We start from the raw sequence: 25,816 nt of genomic DNA on the forward strand, positions 1-25,816 counted from the left end.
ATTGGTTCAGAGTATTGTTCAAGTGCCCTGTTTCCTTATTGGTCTTTGTCTGGTTGTTTTATCCATTATAGAAATGACATGGTGAAGCCTCCAACTGTTATAGAACTGTCAATTTCTCTATTCCATTCTGTTCATTTTTGCTTCCAGTGCTTTGGTGCTCTATTGTTAGGTATTTATAGTTGTTACATCTTCTTGCTATATCAAACGTTCTATTAATGTATAATGTCCTTATTTGTCTCTTTTAACTCTTTTTGGCTAAAACTCTACTTTTCCTAATGGTAATATAATGACCTCAGATTTTTTTTAGATTTCTTTATTTAAAAGAAAGACTCACACACCACACCAGAGGGAGAGACAGAGAGAGAGAGAGAGAGAGAGAGAGAGAGATTTCTATCTGTTGGTTCATTCCCCAAATGGCTGCAAGAGCCAAGGCTAGGGCCAGGCCAAAGCCAGGAGCCTGGAACTCCATCCAGTCCTTCCAGATGGGTGGCAGGGGCCCAAGCACATGGACCATCTTCTGCTTATTTCAAGCACATTAGCCAGGAGCTGGATTGGAAGTGGAGTAGTCAAGACTCAAATCAGTATGGGATTGTGGCGCAGCAAGCTGCAGCTTAACCGCTGCGCCACAACAATGACCTCCCCGTTTCCTTTTGGCCACTATTTGATTGGATATTCTTTCTATCCTTTGACTTTCAAAGTCTTTGTATCTAAAGGGAGTCCCTTATAGACAGCATGTAAATGAATCATTTTGCCTGTCTCTGCCTTTTTTTCTTTAAAGAATTTATTTATTTATTTGGAAGAGCTATAGAGAGAGGGGAGAGGGAGACAGAGAAAGATATCTTCCATTCACTGGTTCACTCCTGAGATGGTTTCAATAGCCAGGGCTGAACCAGGCTGAAGCTAGGAGCCAGTAGTTCTTTCATCTGAGTGTTCCACATGGGTGGCAGGTGCCCAAGCACATGGGTCACCCTCTGCTGCTCTTCCCAGGCCATAACAGAGAGCTAGATAAGAAGTAGAGTAGCCAGCACTCAAACCAGCACCCATATGGGATGCCAGCATTCCAGGCAATAGCTTCATCTGCAATGCCACAATGCTGGCTGCTAGTGTCTGCCTTTTAATTGGAAGATTTAGTCCATTTGCTTTAGAGTAATAAGGAAGGATGTATTTATGTCACTTATGTATTTGTTTTCTGTATATCTTGTATATATTTTTCTTCTATTACTGCCTTTCTTTGTGGTTTTTTTTTTTTTTTTTGACAGGCAGAGTGGACAGTGAGAGAGAGAAACAGAGAGAAAGGTCTTCCTTTGCCATTGGTTCACCCTCCAATGGCCGCTGCGGCCAGCGTGCTGCGCTGATCCGATGGCAGGAGCCAGGTACTTCTCCTGGTCTCCCATGGGGTGCAGGGCCTAAGCACTTGGGCCATCCTCCACTGCACTCCCTGGACACAGCAGAGAGCTGGCCTGGAAGAGGGGCAACCGGGACAGAATCCGGCGCCCCAACCGGGACTAGAACCTAGTGTGCTGGCGCCACAAGGCGGAGGATTAGCCTAGTGAGCCGCGGCGCTGGCCCATCCTTTCTTTGTTTTTAGTTGATTTTTTTTGTAGTGTACCATTTTTATTCCTTTCTTTCCTTTTCCTTATGTTATGTGATTTTTTAAAAAATATTTATTTATTCATTTGAAAGTCAGAGTTGCACAGAGAGAGAAGGAGAGTCAGAGAGAGGTCTTCCATCTGCTGGTTCACTTCCCAGGTAGCCACAACAGCCGGAGCTGCGCCGATCTGAAGCCAGGAGCCAGGAGCTTCCTCTGGGTCTCCCACACAGGTGCAGGGGCCCAAGGACTTGGGCCATCCTCTACTGCCTTCCCAGGCCATAGCAGAGAGCTGGATCAGAAGTGGAGCAGCAGAGACACGAACTGGTGCCCATATGGGATGCCAGCACTGCAGGCGGTGGCTTTACCCGCTACACCACAGTGCTGGCTCCTGTAATTGTTTTAATGGTTACCTTGGTAACTACAATTAGCATCTTAAATGTATACCAACTTAGTTTTTAAAATTAATTTATTTATTTGAAAGGCAGAGTTACAGAGAGACAGAGGCAGAGAGAGAGAGAGAGAGAGAGAGAAAGAAAGGTCTTCCATCCGCTGGTTTACTCCCTAGATGGCCGCAATGGCCAGAGATGTGCTGATCTGAAGCCAGGAGCCAGAAGCTTCTTCTAGGTCTCTTACGTGGGTGCAGGGGCCCGAGGGCTTAGGCCATCTTCTACTGCTTTCCCAGGCTACAGCAGAGAGCTGGATCGGAAGTTGAGCATCCAGGACTTGAACTGGTACTCATATGGGATGCTGGCACTGCAGGCGGCGGCTTTACCTGCTACACCACAGCACCGACCCCACCAACTTAGTTTTAATAAACACCCTTCTCCTATTCATTTTAGTTCCTTCTCCTTTGTATTGTTATGGTCACAGATTACATCTTTATACAATGTGTGCCCATTAATATAGACTTACAATTATTTTATGCATTTGCCTTTCAATTTACATCTATATATTATATATATATACATATATAAGATTTATTCATTTGAAAGGCAGAGTTAGAGAGAGAGAGAGAGAGAGATCAATTGAGTAGAGAGAGAAAGAGAGAGAGAGATCAGCTGCTGTGGCTGAATCTGGACTGATCCAAAGCCAGGAACCAGGTGCTTTTCCCAGGTCTCCCACGTGGGTACAGTGGTCCAAGGACTTAGGCCATCTTCTGCTGCTTTCCCAGGCACAGTAGCAGGGAGCTGGATCAGAAGTGGAGCAACCAGGACTTGAACTGGCACCGCTATGGGATTCTGGCGCTGCAGGAAGCGGGTTTACCCTCTATGCTACAGTGCTGGCCCCACCTTTCATATTATAAATAACAAAAAGAGGAGTCACAAACAAAAAAGTATGTAATACTATGTGAGTTACCATTTATTGTCATTTTGTTTCTGTTTGAAAACCTTCTGACTTTTTTTTTTTTAATTTGCCTATTTTAGTTGAAAGGCTGAGAGAGAGGAAGAAAAAGAGATCTGCTGTCTACTGATGTACTCCTAAAATGCCTTCAGCAGCCAGGGCTGGGCCAGGCTGAAGCCAGGAGCTGGGAAATCCATCCTGGTTTCCTACATAGGTCGCAGGAACTCAAATACTTGCCCCACCCCCTTCTTCCCAGGGACATCTTCAGGAGGCTGGAGTGGAAGTGGAGCCACTGGGACTTGAACCGGCACTCTGATATGGGATGGGGGTGTCCCAAGTGGTGGCTTAACTCACTGTGCCACAGTGCTCACTCCAGCTATAAATCTTTTTGAGGATCTCTTGAATATAATGAGTTACTTCTCTTTTTGCTGCTCTCAAAATTTTCCCTTTGTCTTTGGGTTTCAACAGTTTGACTGTAATGTGTTTCAATGTGGATCACTTCAAGTTTATCCTGCTTGTGGTTCTTGAGCTCATACTGTTTATCAGATTTGGGATATTTTCAGCTATAATTTCTTCAAAAAAACTTTTCTCCTCTTTTGAAAACCCTGTGATGAGGTTGAGTTGATGGTGTCCTCAGACTGTTCACTTTTCTTCCTCTGTTTTCTAACTACTTCTCAGATTTAGCCATTTTTATTGTTTTATATTCAAGTGCACTGATCCTTTCTCTTGCTGCCCAAATCTGCTGTTGAACTCCTCAAGTGAATTTCTCATTGTGATTTTAGTGTTTATGGCACCAGAATTTATTTTGGGTCCTTTTTCTAAAAAAAAAAAAAGTTATTTCTACCTTATTGATGCTCATTTTGTTTCTGTACTGTTTCCAGATATCTTTTAATTCTTTGCCCATTGGCTTCTTCTGGGTCTCCCATGCGGGTGCAGGGTTCCAAGGCCTTGGGCCATCTTCTACTGCTTTCTCAGGCCATAGCACAGAGCTGGATTGGAAGTGGAGCAGTCGGGACTAGAATCGGCACCCATATGGGATGCCAGCATTGCAGGTGGTGGCTTTACCCGCTATGCTACAGCTTCAGCCCCAAATGTATTTTTTTTTCCAGTTTATTTTATTTATTTCAAAGTTAGAGTGACAGAGAGAGGGAGAGACACAGAGAGAGAAAGAAATCTTCTATCTGCTGCTTCACTCCTCAAATGGCTGCAACAGCTCACACAGGGTCAGGCTGAACTCAGGAGCCTGCAACTTCATTTCGGTCTCCTACATGGTAGTAGGGACCCAAGTACCTGGAGCATCTTCTGCTGCCTTCCCAATTGCATTAGCAGGAAACTGGATTGGAAGTGGAGGAGCTGGGACTTGAACTGGTACTCAAAATGGGATGCTAATATCCCAAGCAGTGACCTAACCTTCTATACCACAATGTCACTCTCCCTACTCCCAGCTTCTTACTCTGTCATCTTGCATGATGTCATTCCTGGATTTAATTGTTAATATTTCAAATTTGCAATTCATTCTGGTGTGTGCTGTGACTGCTGGATCATAACCTAGAATCTATGTTTAAAGCTGAATGAAGACTTCAGAGTTGTGACTGCCCCCCTGGCCCCCACCGCCGCCCCTGTCAGAACTGGAAAACCCATCTGTTTGCAGAGTGCTAAACTCAGCAGCAGGCACCTCACCCCCAGGCTTACTCAAGTTTTCTGAAGGCTGGATCTTGAGGGGCTGGAGAAGCCTTAGGGAGACGAGGAAATGAGGGTTGGGAGGCACCGTCAGGACAGGGTGACCAAGCACGTGGGCCTGTCAGAGGGGTATTGCTGATGGGAAGGAGGGGATGCAGGGGGTGGGGATTGGAGATAGGAATGCTGTCGGGATGGGGACGTAGAGGTGACATTTTCCCCAGGTTCAGAGAGGACAGGGGCAGGAATTTGAGTGGCCTAGCAGAGAGATACCAGCCATTGTGTGTGAGGTTTTCCAGCAGGATAAACCCGTAAGCGGGGCAGGGAGAGCTCATTCCCTGTGAGAGGCTAGCACTCCAGGAGCAGAACTGGGAACCACAAGGACAGATTTCGTGGAGCTTTTCCTGGTCTCATGGCAGATCCTGGCACCAGAATGTTTGAAATTCCCCAATCCCCCACATCCCTGTGGAAAGGTAGGATAGCAAGGGCCGTGAGGATTTAGATGATTCCAGAATCCTATTGTGCTAGATTGTTTCCAAATATGGCTGCATTTCAGAATCACCCGGGAACGCTTACAAATACGAAATTAGAGGCACTACTCCACCTTCTTACATAGACCATCAGGAAAGAGCCCCAGGAGTCTGTATTTTGTACCGAGCTGTCTGGTAATTGTAAGCCCTTGGTGGGCTAGGGCTGAGTGAGCCATAAGGGCCTTTTACACTTTCATCCCCACGCCAGATGGGCCCAGAGCCAGGAGCAGGGAACATAGGTGGTCTGGGGTAAAGGAAGCCAGAGTGATGACCCCCCAGGCCCCTTGTGGGAGAGGCTTTTGTGCTCTGGCATAACTTGCAGGAAAAGGGGAAGGTGGCAGGAAGGAGGAGGGGACCGTGGTGCGGCTTCTCTCAAATCCCAGGCTCCCTCTCTGTCAGGACACCTGCCTGTCCCCTCGGGACTTGGTGGAGGCCGCAGAGGCTCTTACTCTGAGTGTTAGTATTGCACATGGTGCCCTTCCTTAAGCTGTTGAGGTCCTCTGACTGCCGCGAGATGGTGGACGCAGACCCCTCAGGGCTCGGACTTGCCCTCCATGCCTAGATACAGGTCACTCCCTGCCTCTGAACCAGACCGCAGGGGTAGAGCAGCCTCAGAGAGATGCTGATGCAGACTGCCCACGTGGCCATTGTTGGTGCTCACCTGATGGTCTGGCCCGTCCCTCCCTGCAGTCCACCTGAACGCTATTGGGTGCGGAGTTCTGGGGCTTGCAGCCCTGCACCAAGGCCCCTTTTGGTCTTGCACCAAGGCCCCTTTTGGTCCTCAGGCAAGGTTCAATGTGGACATTAGGGAAGGGGAACATGCACATCTGAGACTGAGTGTCCACCAAAGAGCTCAGGTCCTCGGGGTGAATGCTTGGCTTGGTGGTGCCCCAGTGGAACTTAGGTACCGTCTGACAACCTCTGTGGTGGGAGCTGTGGAGGAGCACTGCACTGGCATTTAGGGGTGAGGGCTGAGGGGGTACACAGGCTGGCTTGTGCTCTACCATGAGAAGGGCAGAATACACTCTATCACCAGACTTAGGCCTTGGACATGTGTTTTTTTCATGCCGTCAACAGATCCATTACCCCTTTAGGACAGGCACCTGGGCCAGCTGTGGGGTAGACAGCCTAGGTATGGGTGTTGCAAGAGTCTGGAAATCCCCACATTGGAAAGGGCCACATTCCCTCAGCCCTGGGCTTGTCTGCCTGCCTGGTAGGGGGTGGGGGGTTCCAGGGCAGCAGATGCTTCAAGCTTGGCAGGCAAGAGTCGGGGAGGGGTATGGCGGGAATCTCAGCCGAGGGGCTGGGCTAGTCCTGGAACAGAGTTTGGGGTGGGCTGAGTCCCTCAGCGTGTGTGTCCAACAAGGGTCAGAGGGCCTGGGCGCTTTGGTGCTCCTGGGTTCCCAGCCGAGCGCTGAGCCCTCGGAATGAGATGCCCTGTGGACATGCAGCTGTTACTAAGGAGCTGCTGAGGTCCTGGGGGTGCACGTGACACACGCTTTCAGAAACGTGTACTGTTTGTGCGCCTGGTGTAGTTGCATACATCAATGTACAGTTGCTAGGGTTAGGATTATGCCTGGAACAGTGTGATACTGACATTACGGACGGGTCTTAGGCAGTGGTAAGCACTGGTGTGGAATTACGGCAGTGTTAAAGAGGGCTTGGAATTTGGTGTGTGGTTTATAACAGCTAGTTATATTGGAATAAGATTGTGTTAGGGTTGGAGTAGGGCATTGTTTGTATTTAGAACCGGGATTAAGATTGGCCATGGAGTTAAACTTGTGTTGGAGGGGAATTTTAAGCATCTAAGATACACATAGAGGGATTTAGTCTTGGGTATAATGTGGGTATTTATCTGGTGTAGATTAGAGGTTATTGGTCGTCTCCTAACCACCCATGCTTGTGGAGTTTGAACGACTCTTGTAGTTATGTTTCAACTAAGGAAAGTAGACAGCTAGGCCGTGGAGAGCCTAACATCACAGTGTTCTATAACAAACTTTTTTGGCCATGTAAACATTTTTGGTTTTCACCCATCAATATTTCCTTTCTTTTGCTTTTTTTTTTTAAACAGCATATACAGTTATGAGCCACTGTATTAATGCATTCTTGGTAGAGTAGATTGAAATTATGTTTTGGCAAAAATTAAAAAATTACAAGAAAAAGGAAGGAAGATTGAGGGAAGGAGAGAGAGAAGGAGAGAAATCTGGTTATCTTCTTAGAGTTGAACCTATGAAATGAATGAAATCTGTTCTCTTTATATATTTTACAAAAGATGTATTTATTTGAAAGAGAGTTACAGAGAAAGAGGGAGAGACAGAGAGATCCTCCTTCCGCTGGTTTACTCCCCAGATGGCTGCAACGACTGGTGCTGGGCTGGGCCGAAGCCAGGAGCCAGGAGTTTTTTCTAGTTCTCTCCTGTGAGTTCAGGGGCTGGAGGACTTGGGTCATCCTCTGCTGCTTTCCCAGGCCATAGCAGGGAGCTGGATCAGAAGTGGAGCAGCCGGGGCTCAAACCGGCGCCCATATGGGGTGTGGCACGGCAGCAGCAGCAGCTTTACCTGCTCTGCTATGCCACAGCGCCAGCCCCTGCTCTCTTTATATTAATAAATTAAAAAAAAAAGTCTCTAGGATTTTTTTAAAAAAGATTTGTTTATTTGAAGGCCAGAGCTACAGAGAGGGAGAGACAGTGAGAGATCTGTCACCCATTGGTCCATCGGGCCCAAATTGCCATAATGGCCAGGGGTGAGCCAGGCTGAAGTCAGGAGCCTGGAACTCCATCTGAGTTCCTTGTAGGTGGCAGGGCCCAAGAACTTGGGCCATCGTCCGCTGCCTTCCCAGGTGCATATGCAGGAGCTGGATCAGAGGTAGCATCACTGGGGCCTGAACCTGTGCCCACAGGGGATGCCAGCACCATAGGCGGTGACTTAACCTACTGTGCCACAGTGCCAGCCCAGCATTTCCTTTCTGAGGTGGAGTTGTTCCAGTCCCATTTGAAGGAACTGGGACTTAGAGTTATCTTCGGAAATGAGGCTGGAACTGGGTTTTGGGGTGAGTTGGTCAGGGTGGGGTTGAGGTTCACAGCCTCACATGTGGTCGTGCCCTGTGTCAGGTGCTCCTTCCCAGGGACAGATGACCTGGTTCTTCATGGTCCCTGAGGGTAACTTGGACCACGTGTGTCTGTCTTGTCCTCCTCTTGGTCTTCTGTGTCACAGTCTAGAGGTCAGGACCCTGCAGGACTAAAGCAGCAGTAATCTGGGGCTCTGCTGGTGATGGGTGTGTAGGTGAGGGACAGGGTCGCTGAAGAGCGCGGTGGACTCACTTCCTCACCCTGACAGTTCTTTAAGGGCACACAGTCAAGTTCTGGAGACCAAAGACCTGCGGTGAAATCTAAGACTGTGCTGTTAAAGGACAAGCCATGTGTCAGAAATGACAAACCAGAGTTTGGAGATGAGAAAGACTGCCCTGACCTGAGGTGGCCTAGGGGCTCTATGGAGGCAAGGGGCTGGGCAGGAAGGATGGATTTGGCCATGGTTGTGACTGAGTCTGTGAGATGTGTGTGCCAGTCAGTGTGTGCGTGTGTTTGTGCCCGTCTCTTCTCGATTCTCTCCCTCAGAGTGTTCATGAGTCTGTGTAGCTGTGTTACTTAGACCTGTTTGTGCACTCTCTGAATTTGTGTCTGAGTGGCATGGTTGGCTTTGCGTCTTTTTCTGTACCACCTGTGTGGCTAAGTACTTGTGTTCATGTGTCTGTGTGTGGTTCTGCTCAGGCCTCTCCCTTTTTGCTCCTCCCGTTCCCTGACACATTCCAGCTGCCGGCACTATTTACCGCAAGCAGTGGCTTCCCTTCCCACTGTTTGGGTTCCCATGGTCAGGCTGCCTGCCCAGGACCCTGCCCTGTGGCCTTTGTAACTGACCTGACCTTGAGAGTAATTCTCTCTGGAAATCCCCTAGAATGCAACTTGCCTGGTCTTGGATGGAGAGAAGTTATGGTTGAGGAGAGGGACAAGGCGGGAAAGGGGGCCAGTTGGCAGCACCCACGCCTCCTCCTGGAAACAAGACATCTCTCTCTGGCTGGTTCACAGACTCCTCCTTCAATACTCTCATCAGGCCCAAGTAGTCACTGTCCTCTCCTCGCCCTCTCTAGGGATGGGATTGGTTGATTCTCTACCTTTCCACTTTGACCAGGTAGGGTAGATCCTCCGTGTCCCCCATCCCCCGGCACCTTAAATGCTTGTATTCTGCTTAATTTTTTCCCAAAGATTTGTTTTGTTATTTGAAAAGCAGAGAGAGAGAGAGAGAGAGAGAGAGAGAGAGAGAGATGTCAATCTTCCATCTGCTGGTTCACTCCCCAAATGGCCACAACGGCTGGGGCTTGGCCAGGCTGAAGCCAGGAGCCTGGCACTCTGTCTGGGTCTCCCATGTGGGTGCTAGAGGCCCAAGCACTTGGGCCATCCTCTGCTGCTTTCCCAGGACTATTAGCATGGAGCTGGATCAGAACTGGCACAGCTTGGACTCAAACCAGTGCTCATATGGGGTGCTGGTGTCACAAGCAGTGGCTTAACAAGTGCCTCATAATGCCAGCTCCGTGCCTGTCTCTTATATCTTCACCTGAACTCAAGGTGATCCTCCTTCCTTTTCTTTCCATGCAGTGGGCACGAGAACCAACCTTATCCTTCCTTCTGTGTTAGGCCTGGCCTGGGCCTTGGGCTCCAGTGTCTCAGTGGAGTACTGGGCCTTGGTTGGCTGGTGAAGCAGCAGCAGCCCAGCCACCTCCCACTCTGCAGGAAGCAGCATCTCCATGCGGTTTATTCCTGTGCTCATCCTCTGTTCTTTGCCCTCCCTGTCTGGACTGCAGTGGGCAGGCACATACGTAAAGTGGCCCCTGTCCTCTCTGACCCAGTGTTTGACAGGACAGTTGTGGAGAAGCCACTCACCTCCCACTGTTGGAAATCAGTGGAATGAAATCCAACCTGACAATTCTGACAGTTTTTGAAGAGAGCAAGGGAAGGGCTCTAGAAAATATCAGGCCTATTGACCAAGACGTGATGTAGTACCCGAGCTAGCAGTGACGTTTCCACCTCTGGACTTGTGCCTTTCATTGGGCTTTGCTTCCTCTGATTTTGGCCTCTCTTGAAACTTGAGGGAAGTGAATTGGCTTTGCTAGGGTTTGAGATGGCACGCATGAGGCTTCCTCCATGTGCTTCCTATGTGAATCATAGGCTCTGATCCTGCCTTCTCCTACTCTTGACTTTGCTGAGAACTTAAAATCCTGGTGGCCTTCATTTCAGTTCATCTGTCTGCCCACAGCCCTCTGTTGTGGGAGTTTGGTCAACAGTCTGAGCCCATGCTGGCCTATGGGAAGTAGGAGCCTGTGGGAGACCATGGAAGGACCTACTCCACCCTAATCAGGATGTGTGCACGCTAACCCTGGATTCCATCTGATGCCACTGTGACGCATCTGAGTCCATTCCCTTCATTCTGGACTCCCTGTAGCCCCCTAGCTCTGTGGCTCTCTGCCAAGCTTCCACCACACAGAGGATGTGCCTGTCACAAGACCTCCTTTGATCTTTGGCTTGCTTTACGAAAACACCTGGAGAGTCTTGGCTCAGCAAGGCTGGACCTTGTGCCTGCCTGTCCTTGGGGCCCAGTTAGGGGCCATTTAGGCACAGAGCCCCCATTCAGAGGAGGGACACATCCCTGGCTCTTCTGTATCCTAGCAGTGGACACGCTGTACTAAATGCAGGGTCCTAGCCGGGGAAGCAGGTCTGCCACTACTTCCTGGGTTGATGAGATGGTGAGTGATCTTGAACTTTCTTAGGAGCCAAATGTTCACATGTCCATGATAACACCTCACAAAGAAGCCATCACATGCCTTGCCTTTTCTCCAGCTCTTGGAGTGAAGATACAGAGGTGCTTCTTTCTGAGATGTTACGTGACCAAAACAGAAGCCCATGCCACGTTCCCAGGGTATCCTCTCTTGTCTCCCTGCTTCCCATTTCTCTCTTCCCATCCCTAAGTCTCCTTGGTCCCTCACTGATCCATAGGATTCCTCTCCACCCTGTTTCTGTGACTCCAGCCCCACAGTCTTGCTCAGGTTCCACACAGTGATCTTTCCTGCTGCTCCAATATCCAAGAGCTCTTGCTTCATGCACATGATTGGCCATCTCAACTTTTCCATGCTCACCTGGCATTCAGACTACCATCAACTTGTTAGGCCCTAACAGGATGTTTCCACAGCAACTCCCAGAATTCCTATTTACCTCCATTTTTTTCGTTTTGATTGCCATATACCCTTGCCTCTTAGAGTCCTTGTCCCTCCCCGGATTTTCATAAACCCCACTGATCGTTGCTTGCAGTGTAGTTGCTGGAGAAAACTTTCCTCCTGATGCACAGTCCTCGCTCACCAGTGCTGCATTCTCTACTTACAGAAAAGTGCCTGCATCTAGCCAAAGCCTAGATCTCCACCTGTGGAGCAGCTCCCACTTCTTTCTTCTTCACCATCTTGTTCCAGCAGTTCTGCCCTTGCTCTCCTGTATCACTTATTCCTCTCAACAGAATCTTTTCCACTAACTTTCAACACCTTTGTGTTCAGAACTTAAATAAACCCCTCTTGTGCTATTAAAAATGTGTTTTTAAACAAAAATCCCTGGAGGAGTTGATTTCACTTGCTATGACCAATTGTTCTCCTCCCACTGTCTCTTGAATCCACTTTAGTCATATCTTCACCTACATTGCTCCCTGAATGTGTACTTCTGAATGTTGTGAATGGCCTTTATGCTGCCAAGGCTGATGAGCCTCATCTCGATGGATGGACAACTTTTCATGCAGTTGTTCACTTTCATCTTGAAAAAACTTCTGGTACATCACACGCTTTTAGTTTTCCTCCTACTTCACTGGCTGCTACTTTTCAGCTCCTCTGCATGCTAGGTCTTCCTTTACTTTTCTGTTTCTTAATGTGGGATTCTCCCAGAACCCAGTTTTTAGATCTTTCTTTCATTTATACTCATTCCTGTAGTAATCTTATTTATTTACATGGCTGCCTGGTGGCCTACATACCTACCTACCTACCTATGTATCTATCTGTTTATATCTAGTATTGTCTGCAGCCATGACCCTCGCTGAGGATACACTGTTGGAGGCATGGTCTCAAGTTATGCTACTGCAGCAATGGTAGAAGTAGAGGGGGTGAGAACTGGTTATATTTTGGGTGCATTTTTAAAGGTAGAGACAGCAGGACTTACTGATGGAGTGGATGTGGGCTGTTAGAGAAAACAGTAATGATATCCATGATTCTGTCCTGAATAACTAGACAGATGGAATTCATCTCTTGGAACACGTTTGCTATATGTGATTGCATGGTGGTGGCAGCAGAGAATTAGTTTGAGATCAGTATTGGATTTCCTGTGTATGTGTTTAGACACTTTGGGCTTATGAGACTGTTCACTTATGAGACCTAGAGCTCCACTGAGGCAAGGCCTGTGTTTTGCTCACCGCTGTGTCTGGCATAGTATCTGACACATCATAAGTACTCAGCTGGATTGTTGAATACAATTTCTTATTATTTCCATTATGACTCTCATGGGGTCATCTTCCTCATCAGACGTGTGTGCCCCAGCCTCACACCTCATAGTACTCATCACACTGACATGATATGTTGTCAGTCTCCCCAGCCCATACTTTGGATGCAACTAATATTAAGGTATTTCCATGCATAAGCTTTCCTGGGGAAAGAATTTGGTAGGGCTGGGTGTTGAGTGTTCAGAATTCAAGCTTGACTTTTATTTTCAAGACACCTGAAAAAAGGTCATTCTTTCCCTGCTCAAATCTTTTTGTCCATATTAGGTCTAGGGTGGTGGAAGCTGTCAGAATTATGGGTTAAATCTTCCTCCCAAGATAGGAAGGCCTTCACAGCCTTTCTCGTGCATTCCTTTAACAAAATATGATGGAGACAAGGAGGAGACAGACAACCCTTGGCTTAGAGACATAGAGTATATTTTGGGTGGGGTTCTGCCCACCTGTGCCTTAATGGAAATGACAATAGCAGTCCTCCTCAAGGGATGTGGGGAATGGGGGCACCTATAGGTTCTTACTCCTTGTCTTCAGGGGCAGACCAGTGTTTTGGTCTGAGGTAGGGCTGGGAGCTAAAAGTGTTCCCTGGTTGGGTGGCACGGGCCATTCGAGGACAGTGCCGAGGGCAGTGGCGGGGAAGAGCTGGGACTGAGGCAGAGCCCTGGTGTTGGGAGCGGAGCCGGAGCTTAGCGTCTGGGGAATGGGAAACCCTCAGGAAAGCCGAGCCCCCCAGCTTCTCCGTGGGGCATGACTGGGCCTTGGGGTGTCCTGCTGGCTTGTCCGTCTTAGTTCTCCTCTTGGGGCTTCTGGCTGGAGCCAGGCTCTTCTCAACATTCTCTTTTCTGCTTTTGGCCACTTTCTCAGCTGCAGAAAATGTGGATTCCAAACACCCTTTGCCTTTCGTCTTGGAGTTAAAAAAATACAGAAAGGATTTCATCTTATCTAACAAGCTGGCCTCTGGAGGGCTGGGCCTCTTGTGCGGGTGGGCTGGCTTCCCCTGCCCCTCAAAAATCAGACTTTGCCACGTGTGGCCCTGCAAAGCTTTATCCTGAATCCGTTGGCCTCGGAGAGGCTGGCCGTGGGAAGCCTGCGCCAGCACAGGCTGGGCATTCTCAAGAGTCCTTGCTGGTTTGAGAACAACATTTAGCTTGGTGTGACTAGCTTGCAGGCCATCCTCTGATGCTTTCCCCCCCAGAGACTCCTGGAGGCAGCTCTGGGGCCTTAAGCTGAGGGTGATTCTGGGGTCTGTGTTGACAGGGATCAGCAAAATGAAAGCTATGGCTCCGTCGCCAGGAGCCTCGAGGTGTCCTGTTCAGAGGCGTCCCTGCTGGCCTCTGGCCTTCAACAGAATGTCTTTCTTCTCTGGGTAAGGAGGGCCCAAGCCCTGCATCTCCTTCCCCATGGTCTCCTGCTCCTTTGAGTTTCCCTGAGTCCTCTCTCTTCTTAGGCATCATGGGGAGTGGGGCTGAGTCCTTGCTCTTGCCTAGGCTTTGGGGCTCAGAGCTCCAGGATTCCTCCAGGCTGGGGTTGTTCTCACTGGCCTCCACCTGAACACAAAGCACCTGGGTCTCCGTCGTGTCCCCGCTGGGCTGTGAGATCCTGGAAGCCCAGTGGGCAGAACCGTGAGGCGCTTCTTTGAAAGTAGGTTGCTTTTGGTTCTGCTGCATTGCCTTCAACTCAGTGGCCAGCTGCTCCTTAAAGAGGACCCATTCTGGTTCTAGGACAGGAAGAGTGCCTGGTGGGATGGGTGGTTCCTGGAGCAACGCGTTTTCTTGGTTGTTGAGATTCCCAAGAGACTCTTGGAGGTACATGTTCTCTGGATTTGTGGCAGTTTCTTCCCTGGACTCCCTCGCCCTGGCAGGAATTCCCAACTGTATCTCTAGGACCTTTTTTCTCAGGTGGAAGTTTAGTTTGGTCAAGATATGTGTCTTGATTGAGTAGGGGTTAGCAGGTTGTGGCTGGTTTTCTAGAAGCACCATCTCCATCATTTCTTCTTCCTGCTGTTCAATGTGGAGCTCCTCTGCAGTGTCTATACAAGTCTTGTTGTCATCTTGAAAGCATGGCTCAAGATCCAAACCTAGTTGTTGAAATGAAATCATCTGAGTCGGAGGCTCTGCTGGGATTTCGATAGGCCCAGAAACCACCTCTGTGATTATAGATTGGCTAGTGATGGCTGGGGACGTGGCCCTGGAGAGAGCCACATAATAAAGAGAAGGCAGCCCCGACAGGAAGGCCAGGTACTTGTGCCGTAAAGTTGTCTCCAGTTTCTCAATGACTTCCTCAGATAGGGCTTGGGGCAGCTTACGACGTCTGGGAACAGGACGTGGTAGGGCCTGTTGCTGTGGCTCAAGCTCTATTGGCATCCAGGGTATGACTTCGTGATGTGGGTCAAGGTCAGTTGCTTCTTGCAGCTCCAGGGGCTGGACTTCTGGAATGCAGGAAAAGGGAACCACTGCCAGGCCCCCAGGAATCCTGCAGTTCCAGGAGCTATAGACACGCGCAGGAACCTTGCCCTGTTGGATCTGTGCACATTTGGAGTTGATGTGGCTGTGCAATATTGCCTTGGCCTGGGTGAACAAGTGTGGCATGGGGATCAATACTGGGGTCACAATGGGTGAGAGCAGGTCACTGGCCCTGTTGGTGTCTAGGGCTATGGTCTGGGGTGCACTCTCATCGGGTAGATCTTCGCTGCTCCAGGCCAGCGCCTGCTGGTCAGTGGAGGAAAGGAGTAATTGGATGGACTGCTGGATCTTCTGGGGCAGACCCCAGCGGTGGTGAATCAGCTGCTTCTGGAGATGGAATTCCAACATTCTCCGGGCATTTTCTGGGAAGAAGAGCAGTTCCCTGGTGAGGACTGAGACAGGCTTTGCCGACCAGCAAGTTTTCAGAGGCTCTGGAGAGTGGGCTTTGTCACAGGACTCATACTGCTTGGGGCTCTGGGCATGCTGAGATTTCCGGAAGGCAGCTGGTAAGCCCCACTGAAGCTGGAGTTGCCTCTGCAGCAGGTGCCATTCCAAGGTTTCATACTCAGCCAGAGTCAGAAATGGGACGTTGAACTGAGCTTGTTGATGGTCAGATGGAGCCACCCAATTTGGGGAAGGTGGGGAAGAGGGTGCACATGACTGGGGTGGGGTTTCGGGTATTTGGCGGAGGTGAGAAAACTCCTTGAAGAGAAAATGGTCCTTCAAGGAGGGTCTGGACACGTTCTGAGCCTTGGAGAGGCCTGGAGAGCTCAGGAAAGTGGTAACTAGGGATTCGCTGTGCAGAGTAGGGAGGCCACAGAAGAGCTGGCTGTGTTTCTGTTGCTGTTGGCTCTCTGAGTCCCAGGCTTGTCCCTCTGGGAGTGAGCAGAGGCCACTTGGGTCTTTAGTGTCTGACGTGTATAATGCTAGGACCACAGGGCTTTGCGGTTTCTCGCTGTGGTGACTTTGTTCTGGGTCTGTAAGGGACCATTCAGAAACCCAGAAGGTCTGTGTGGGTTGGCCAGTCATACATAAACCCCAGGTCTGGTGGTAAACAGTACTAATTTTTTCAATAGAGATCTTAGAAGTATTATTCAGGACATAGGAAAATGATGGCTTTTTTCCAGGTTCCCAAAACAGTGGTGGGTTTGGCATAAGCTGCTTCAGGGACTCCTCCACACGCCTCGGGAGCCCCCACCTCTGGAAATGCACCCATTTTTTCACATGGACCTCAAGAAGCCTCAGTATTTTAGGACTAAGAAATGGCAAGTGGACAGTGAGGACTGCATCCATATGAAAGGCCATGGGATGTGTCAAACTAGTGACCTCAGGGTTTAGGGACAGCAAAGAGACCTGGGACTTCAAGTGCTGGTATTCTTCTTCCTCACGGACAAGGCTGGAGAAGTGCCCCGTCGTCTCCTCCAGCTGCTCTGGCACGCTGGGCTCCTCGAGCCTGGAAGAGGCCATGGCCTCTGGAGCCAAGATCATCGCTGGCACTTGACATTCTTGCTCTAGCTGGAGGTAGTCAAAGTCAGCCCAGTATTCTCGGATGCTGACTGCACTTGCTGACTGGGCCGCCGACTGGAGTAAGAATTCTGACTCTGTGACTTGTACCACTGTTGGGATTACAGGTACCAGTGAAAGCTCTCCAGAGTACTCCGTGTGACGCTCCAGACTGTGTCCCAAGGACACACTGGATGTGGACACGGTCTCCAGACAAGAAGAGTCCTGAGGTGGCCTTGGTGGAGCGGGGGAGACCTGGACGTGCTCACCCTCCAGCAGCTGGTGAATCTCCAGAGCCGCAGAATTGCAGATGTGGCAGGAGCGATCCGTGCACAGGAGCCGCCGCACACCTTCCTCCTCCGGAAGCCAGCCCTGGCTGGGGAGGGAAACACAGCCGTTGTTAATGATGGCGTGACCTCTGCCTCCTTGGAGGAGTGAGGCTGGGGATTGGCACTGCCCTCCCCTGGTCTTGCAAGTGACCTACACCCTCTGGCTGTCTGCCCTGCTGTGTGTCTTCCTAAGAAAATGCCGTTTGGCAAAGTGTAATGGGTTGGGTTGAGGGTCAGGGGTTTGTTAGGCAAGGTCTCAGTCAAGCCATGGGAGGGAATGGTCTTCAGAGAGGATTTGAAATTTGATTCACTTTTCTGCTGACCTCATTGAGAAGCTAAAATAAGAGAAAGGAATCAGGCAGAGGGAAATCCAAGCAGTTGGCTGGTAGGCCATCACCAGAAATGCGGCCAGTAAAACCTGATCAGGCTCATTTTAGGCAAAGAAAGCCTAAGCCTGGTTGATATCAGAACATCTGAACTGTGGGAAACGAGGGCCTCTGGAACTCTGCATTCTGGGAGTATCTGGTGTTCTTGCTGCTATATCCAGCATCTCTTGGGAACCAATCCTGTTCTCTACAGATCTTAAGGACGAGATAAGATGATAGACTCCTGTCTGAGGTCTGTCCTAGGAACTGGCTCCCTGAAGACAGAACCATAACAGGTAACAGCCAGACCTACATCCAGCCAGACTCAGGAGTATTCCTTTGGAAGGGTGTGGTTATAAAGAGAATATGGCAATGATGATTTCTTAATATGCAAAATCCATTCTCTGGACTGAACGACGTGTCTCATGTCTGAGTGCAGTCCCCTGTAGCATCCTTTATGAATTATGCACTAGACAAATCCCGAGTTCCAGAACTACTTTCGCCATAGCACTGAGTGCAATTGGGTGACCCTTCCCTCCTGAGACATGTCAACTCTACTCTGCCCAGGCAACCTTCTCATTAGTGAACCAGCCTGCACTGTGTGTGTCTCCCACCCAGCCATTATCCCTCTCCTCATCTCTGCCCCAGGCCAAGCCAAGATATCATCACAGGCCAGACTCAAAGTTGGGAGACCAAAAAGAGCAGGAGATGGAGATCACCTTTTCATGACTGAGATCAGCTCCCGCGGCTTCTCAGCTTCTTCCTGGGAAAGTCTTCTAGCTGAGGAACCAGGAAAGAGTTTTATGGACCATGGGAGAGTGTCAGGGTTATCCCAGAGGAAGCTAGAGACCTATGACTCAACCAGAGCAGACTGAAATACCCAACTATCAATGCTCTCAGGCATGTCCACATACAATCTAATCACAACTTGTGTTGTGGGCCTTTGCCCTGTGAGTGAGGTGAGATCATTGCTATTATACCCATTTTATGGAGAACAAGACTGAGAGATGGTGTGACTTCCACAGGATTGTAAAACTAGTAAATCAAATAGTTAAGGGCATCTGTTCTCTTTCCTCAATTCTTGATTCCCAGGGGAAAAACAGAGCATTGGGGAACATTCCCACGTTGTTATTTCCAACCCATGGAAGTCCTCTGTGGAAGTTGTCAGTTTGGTAAGTGGGAGCCTTCAGTGGTTAGAGCACTGACTCCTGGCACCAGGTGTCATGAAGGGACAGGAACCGTGGGTACTTCACCCACAGTAGAAGGGAGTCAGAGGAGAGAGGAAGACTTTACCTCTTGATGCTGCATCTCTGGCCCTTTGCCTGACTTTTCGGTGACGCTTAAAGACAAAAACATTAGAATGTGAAGCTGGGGCACCATTTCTGTTTTCATGTCCTAGATGAGACAACACTCATATAATCACTTCCCACTCCCTTTCTATATCTCTATCTGTATTTTATACCCTGTACAACATTTCCTTTCCCTATACTCCACTTTCTTTACCCCCACTTTTCCCTCCTCTGCATATTTCTGACATTCTCTTGGCTCTCTATTTTACATACTTCCTGTCCCTATGCCATGACAAGCTCTGTAGGGAGTTTAGGATGACCCAAGAGGAAAAGTGGAGCAAATTAACAGGTAAATGATTCTAACAGCAACAGAACTTCTGCTACGAAGTCTACAGGACAGAAAAGCATCTGCAGTGGGAGCCTGTTAAGATCCAGTGAGGTAGACCTCATAGCATCTAGCTGTTAACGGAAACCAAGTGGAAGGGTTCTCCACTTTTCTATTAGAATGTGTTGCAGGGAGGGCGGCCTGGCCAGGAACTCAGGACTCTGAGAAGAAAATTCCAAAGGTAACTGATCATATGGCATAAAATAGGGGTGAAGGTGGGAGTAATAAGGAGACACCCTGAGAACTTCAAGCTTCTTAACCGAGGCTTGCATTAGTTCCGCAGGGTCAGCGCTCCCCTACCTGGCAGCAGCTCCTTTTAGATTCCAATGTCAGTCCATGTTGACTCCTTTTCACTTGCCAGAGAAGTAGGATAAGGATGAAGATGGAGCCGTAGGTATACAAGGGATATCCAGCATCCCACAGAACAAAAGTAGGGTTCAACATGGTCTCAGCCTCATTAGCATGAGGAGACCAGGCACCCCCCTCTCTAGGCATCAGGGTCCTAGTGCTTAATGGTTCCCAATGCCAGGTCTTGGTCTTGTCATGTCCGCCTCACAGAGGGCAGAACCAGGCTCCCAGACTGCATCACAAAGCCCTCCTGCCTTGTAAGGCTGTGTCATAGGGAAGCTCATGTGGTGATTCGGTCTGTAGTTGAGGGTGTCTGGTTTTCTGTAAGGGTTACAGAGCGTGGAGTGAAGGTGCCACACCCACAAGCAGTGCCTGCTTCCCACCTTCTCTTCACCCTGCACCCCCTCCAGCAGCCTGATGGCTCAGTTCTCTCCTTTTCAGCAATGGTTACCTGTCCTCAGGAAACTGAGTGCTTTAGCACCTTTGTGAGAAAGAGTGTCTGGGACAGAGGAACCCCCATCAACTCTCCCTCCTGTTCTGGAAATACTCCTGAGTAGCACACAGCAGTTGGGGAGGGCAGGACTGGTAGTGACTTGCATATAGAAAGCTTTGATGTTTCTGGCAGTGAGTGATCAGAAAACATTAGTTCAAGAAGAGGGGACAGGGCTGATGTGGCAGGAAAAGGCCAAGGCCACTGTATCTACCCTGTGTGACCTTATGGATGGAAAGAGATTGTAAACGCTGCCTTCCATGGAAGAATGGTCCATGTGGTCCACTGCTGGTACTCTGTCCAAGGCTTGGTTTTCCAGAGCTGATGCTACCCAGGTCATAGCATTCTGTCTGCTTGGGGAGAAGAATGCCTGCAGAGATGGATTAGTGGCTACTTCCAACTACACCTCAAAAACTAGCTGCTATTTTTGATTGTATGTGTGCTGTTTGCCTGAGGAATTTTCGTATATCTTTATTTTTTTTTAATCTGAATTTTGGAAGCTATTAGGTAGGACAGATGTCTTCCAGTTCAGCCCAGGTTCCAGCGCTTCTGTATGCTGGCTCTTGGTTTAGATATGTATGTTGCCTGCTTGGCTGCTCTGGATACGTGATATGCCTCCACTACCCCCAGGATTTCTCAGTATCCTTGAGAGAGTTTCACCCTGATGATAGTGTTCTCTGGCCAAGAAATCCAAGGGGCAAAATGTCTTTAAAGGCTCTCTGGTCTTCCTCTAACTTTCAGTCTACCCAGCAAGTGGGGTGAGTACTTACATGAGCCAGTAGTGTCAGTGGGACAGAGACATCTGAACTATGTTGCCTTCTTGCTCTCAAGACACTTAAAAGTCATGGTGGGCATTTGGCATGGTTGTTAAGTCACCACTTGGGACACCCACATGCCATATTGGAGTGCCTGGGTTTGGCTTCTGACCAGCTTCCTTTTCATGTACAACATGGGAGTCTGCAGGTCACGGCTCAAGTACTTGGGTCCCTGCCACCTATTTGGGATACCCAGATTGAGTTTTGGGCTCCTGACTTTAGCCTGGCTCAGCTCTCGCTGTTGCAGGCATTTGGGAAGTGGACCAGTGGATAGGATGAAAATAGATGAACAAAAGTCTTAAAAGGGAAAAGAAATGGAACAAAAAAAAAATCTGTCTTAAGAAAGACACTTCAAAATCTAGTTTTGAGGTGGGTGTTGTGGCCACCATATAGGAGTGCCAGTTCAAGTCCCTGGCTACTCCACTTCTAATCCATCTCCTGGCTAATGGGCCTGGGAAACATTTGATGGTGGTTCAAGTACTTAAATCCCTGCCACTTATGTGGGAGATCCAGATGGAGTTCCTGGTTCTTAGCTTTGGCCTTGTCCAGCCCCAGCTGTTGTGGCCATTTGGGGAGTGAACCAGTAAATGGAAGATGTATTTCTCTCCCTTTCTCCCTCCCTCCCTCCTTCCTCTCCCCCTCTGTCACTCTGCCTATCAAATAAATAAGTAAGTAAATAAATAAATCTTTAAAAATTAGTTTCAAAATATGACTAATTCATCTAAAACAAGAGCCAACAATTTAAGAGAAATTGAATTACATATTCATTTGTGAGGCTCTGGTTACAAAAATCCCCTTTCAGAGGGCTGAGCTCATCAGAGAAGGTTTGTAGGTAGTTGGAACTGGGTCTAAAAGAGCAGACTGTGGGGAAAAGGACTGGTCCTGGTAAGAGATAAACTTAGTGATAAATAGAGAAACTAAGGATTGGGCATAGGCTTCATTTGGCAATAAGAAATCCAGGCTATCTCTTCTAGAGGTTCAGGTGGATGGACTGCAGAGGAACTGTGGGGGAATACTGGAGAGCAGGAATGAGACCATTTGATGAAAGCCTCTACACTTATTTTATTTCAAATACTGATAATTATTTTTAAAGTAGGCATACATATGATACAAATTCAAAAGTCAGAAGAAGGTAGTTTATCTCTTTCCCACCCTTGTCTTGCTACCTCTTAATTTTTTTTTTTTTTTGACAGGCAGAGTGGACAGTGAGAGAGAGAGACAGAGAGAAAGGTCTTCCTTTGCCATTGGTTCACCCTCCAATGGCCGCCGCGGCCGGCGCACCGCGCTGATCCGATGGCAGGAGCCAGGAGTCAGGTGCTTTTCCTGGTCTCCCATGGGGTGCAGGGCCCAAGCACCTGGGCCATCCTCCACTGCACTCCCTGGCCACAGCAGAGGGCTGGCCTGGAAGAGGGGCAACCGGGACAGAATCCGGCGCCCCGACCGGGACTAGAACCCGGTGTGCCGGCGCCGCTAGGCGGAGGATTAGCCTAGTGAGCCGCGGCGCCGGCCCCCTCTTAATTTTCTTCCTTGTATGTCTTTCAGAATTAATTTAGTCTAGAAAGTAGAAATAAATTGATGTATTTTATTCACAAATGGAAACATGAACTACATGATTTTCCCCTTTTCTCTTTCAATTAGTGATGGGAACATGTATTCTGTATCTTTACAGTCTTTTATTTTGGTAGAACCATAATGTAATTTATCTTCATTTCACATTCATGGATATTCATTGTAGAATCTTCCATTACCAGGTAATGCTGGCATGAATCTCACATGTCTGAGTCCTTGTACACAGGGATGAGGACACATGGAGGAGAAAGTCCCAAGCGCTGAAATGATGGATCAAAGTATGTGTGTATTTTACATCTTGATGTTGCTCAGTTGCCCACCAATTGTGCATATTTACACTCTTATCAAAATTATGAGGGGCTAGCACTGTGGCACAGCATGTTGAAGCCCTGGCCTGCAGCACTGGCAACCAATATGGGCGAAGGTTCGAGTCCCGGATGCTCCACTTCGGAGCCAGCTCCCTGCTTGCTAAATGCCCCTGGGAAAGCAGCAGAGGATGGCTCAAGTCTCCCCTGCACCCTTGTGGGAGACCTGGAAGAAGCTCCTGGCTCCCGGCTTTGGATCGGCTCAACTCCGGCCATTGTAGCCATTTGGGGAGTGAACCAGTGGGTAGAAGACCTTTCTCTCTCTCTGTCTCTACCTCTCTCTGTAACTCTATCTTTCAAATAAATAAAGTGAATCTTTAAAAAAAGTGAAAGTGCCCCTCATATTTGTTAACTTGTATTATCAAATTTATGATCTTTGTCAAATTGATAAATGAAAAATTACATCATATTTATAAATTTGTTTTAAGGTAGGCTAGTCATTTTTTGTTCTGTTTATTTGCTTTTCTGTAAGTATCTGTACCTCTCCCTTGCTCACAGATTATTAGACAAAGGATCAATTATTGGGAAAAACTCACTTATTGCTTTACAAGTGCTTTTCAATATTAAGAAAAATGAGTTATTTTTATATGATTGCAAATAGTTTTCTGTTGTCAGTTGATATTTGTGATGAGTTTTTGTCATGAAAAATTTTTGCATTTTGTATAGTTGAATTTGTTAGTCTTTTATGGCTTTTGTGCTTTAAATCACACTTCGAATGGTTTATTTCCCCTCTCAGAAGTTATAAAAAATGGGGGCCAGCGCTGTGGCGCAGCGGGTTAATGCCCTGGCCTGAAGTGCCGGTATCTCATATGGGCGCTGGTTCAAGGCCTGGCTGCTTCACTTCCAATCCAGCTCTCTGCTATGGCCTGAGAAAGCAGTGGAAGATGGCCCAAGTCCTTGGGACCCTGCACCTGCGTGGGAGACCCGGAGGAGGCTCCTGGCTCCTGCCTTCAGATCGGCACAGCTCTGGCCATTGCGGCCAATTGGGGAGTGAACCAGCGGTTGGAAGACCTCTCTCTCTCTCTCTTTCTCTCTCTGCCTCTCCACTCTCGTGTAACTCTGACTTTCAAAAAAATAAATAAATCTTAAAAATAATAGAAGTGGCCGGCGCTGCGGCTCACTAGGCTAATCCTCCGCCTTGCGGCGCCGGCACACCAGGTTCTAGTCCCAGTCAGGGCGCCAGATTCTGTCCTGGTTGCCCCTCTTCCAGGCCAGCTCTCTGCTGTGGCCAGGGAGTGCAGTGGAGGATGGCCCAAGTACTTGGGCCCTGCACCCCATGGGAGACCAGGAAAAGCACCTGGCTCCTGGCTCCTGCCATCGGATCAGCGCGGTGCGCCGGCCGCAGTGCGCCGGCTGCGGCGGCCATTGGAGGGTGAACCAACGGCAAAGGAAGACCTTTCTCTGTGTCTCTCACTGTCCACTCTGCCTGTCAAAAAATAAAATAAAATAAATAAAAAAATAAAAGAAGTTATAAAAAATGTCCCAATTCTTCAGGTACTCATGGTTTCACCTTTTATGTCTAAACTTCGCCCATTAGTTAAAAGTTGCATTCAGATACATGTAGCACCCCAAGCTATTGCAGGCATTTGGGGAGTGAATCAGTGGACGGAAGATTTCTGTCTGTCTCTGCCTTTCAAACAAAATGAAAATACCTGAGTTTTATTCTTGCCAGGTTGCTGTCTGTGCAGCGCTAGCGAGTTTCTGTACACTACCACGTGCCTGTGGCGGAGAGTGGTTTCCGGAGGTTTTCTCAGTGTCTGCTCCACCCTCCGCACGGTCCCCTGGTGCCTGTGCCTTCCTCCATGCTCTTGGTGCCATCTCAGCCATGGGCTGCTGCTGCTACACAGTGCTAGCTGTTGTTGTTGGGGAGTGTGTGAGGGGTGTTCTCAGTTTTTCTGGTTCAGCAACAGGTTTTTTGTTTTTGTTTTTAATTTATTTGAAAGGTAGAGACACAGACAGATCTTCCTTCCACTTTGCACTCTCCAGATGCCTGCAACAGCTAGGGCTGTACCAGGCGTCCAAATCTCAGTCCAGGTCTCCTGTGTTGGTGGCAGGGACCTAAGAACTTGAGCCATCATTTTGTTGCCTTCCCAGGATATGTGTTGACAGGAAGCTGGAAACTGAAATGGAGTTGTGGGGAACGCAAACCCAGGTACTCTGCTGTCAGGTGCTGGCATCCCAAGTGGGTGTCACTGCTGTGCCCAACACCTGCCCTTCCTAACTAGATTGATTCAGTCTCCCATGCTAAAGGCCTAGCAAAAGGAAAGGGGTGCCGTTTCTAGGCATTAGAATATTTAACTCTGTATTTACTAACCTAAAATGGTGTCTGTCTTATCTTTCAATAAAATATATTACAAGGCATGTAAAGAAGCAAGAGAAAACACGCTAGTAAGCAATGAACAGAATCAGACTCAGATGTGGTATATATATATATATATATATATATGAACTATTTATAATACAGGACGTTTAAAGGCGCTATAACATAATATTAAACAGTATAATATATATGTAATTGACATCCAGGAGACAAAGAGAGAGAGTGGACAATAGAAATATTGGAAGAAAAAAATGGCCAAATTTCAAAATTAAGGACAGCTCCCAAACCAAGACAGGAGGCTCAGGGACTACAGAGCAGTGTGAACGGCTAAGACATCTAGACTTTCATATTTGAAGTGTTCAGAACCAAAGGCAAAGAGAAGGTCCTGCAGGCAGCTTGAGAACAAAAGGTAACAAACATAAAGAGGAACAAAGAGAAGGTTTGCAGCAGACTTCTCACCAAAACCTTTGTGAGCAGGTGGAGACTGGGGTAACATCTTTAAAACGTGGGAAGAAAAAACGTGTCAGCCTGGAATTTTACACCAAGAGTAAGATGTATTTCAATGATGATAGGGAAATAAAGACTCTTTCAGGTCAATTGGGTTCCTCTTCTTCCTAAAACAGGAATTTGGCTTCCAATTGTCATTCTCTCACTGCTTCCTAGCCAACTGAACCCTTTTTAAAAAAGCCGAGGTAAGATCTACCATTTAACCGTTTTATAGTATGCAAATCAGTGGGTTTTAGTATGTTCACATCACTGGGCAACCATCACAATAATTCCAGAATATTTTTATATCTCACCCCCACAAGGAGGACACTTTAGTCATTAGGCATTCGATTCCCATTCTATTTTCCTTCCAGTCCCTGGGAA

At 48.3% G+C, this 25,816-nt stretch overlaps 1 protein-coding gene across 1 annotated transcript; it reads right to left on the reverse strand.

Moving 5' to 3' along the window:
- Window positions 1-13,107: 13,107 nt before the first annotated feature.
- On the reverse strand, window positions 13,108-19,587 carry LOC100347619 (protein SPATA31F1). The gene is given in 5 exon segments (XM_002707935.5): window positions 13,108-13,898; window positions 13,900-17,047; window positions 18,085-18,145; window positions 18,659-18,704; window positions 19,340-19,587. Coding segments are annotated over 5 exon segments (4,125 nt in total). The 5' UTR covers window positions 19,535-19,587; the 3' UTR covers window positions 13,108-13,223.
- Between the last annotated feature and the right edge of the window lie 6,229 nt (window positions 19,588-25,816).

This window comes from Oryctolagus cuniculus, chromosome 1 (assembly GCF_964237555.1).
Source record: "Oryctolagus cuniculus chromosome 1, mOryCun1.1, whole genome shotgun sequence".
Lineage (NCBI taxonomy): Eukaryota > Metazoa > Chordata > Mammalia > Lagomorpha > Leporidae > Oryctolagus > Oryctolagus cuniculus.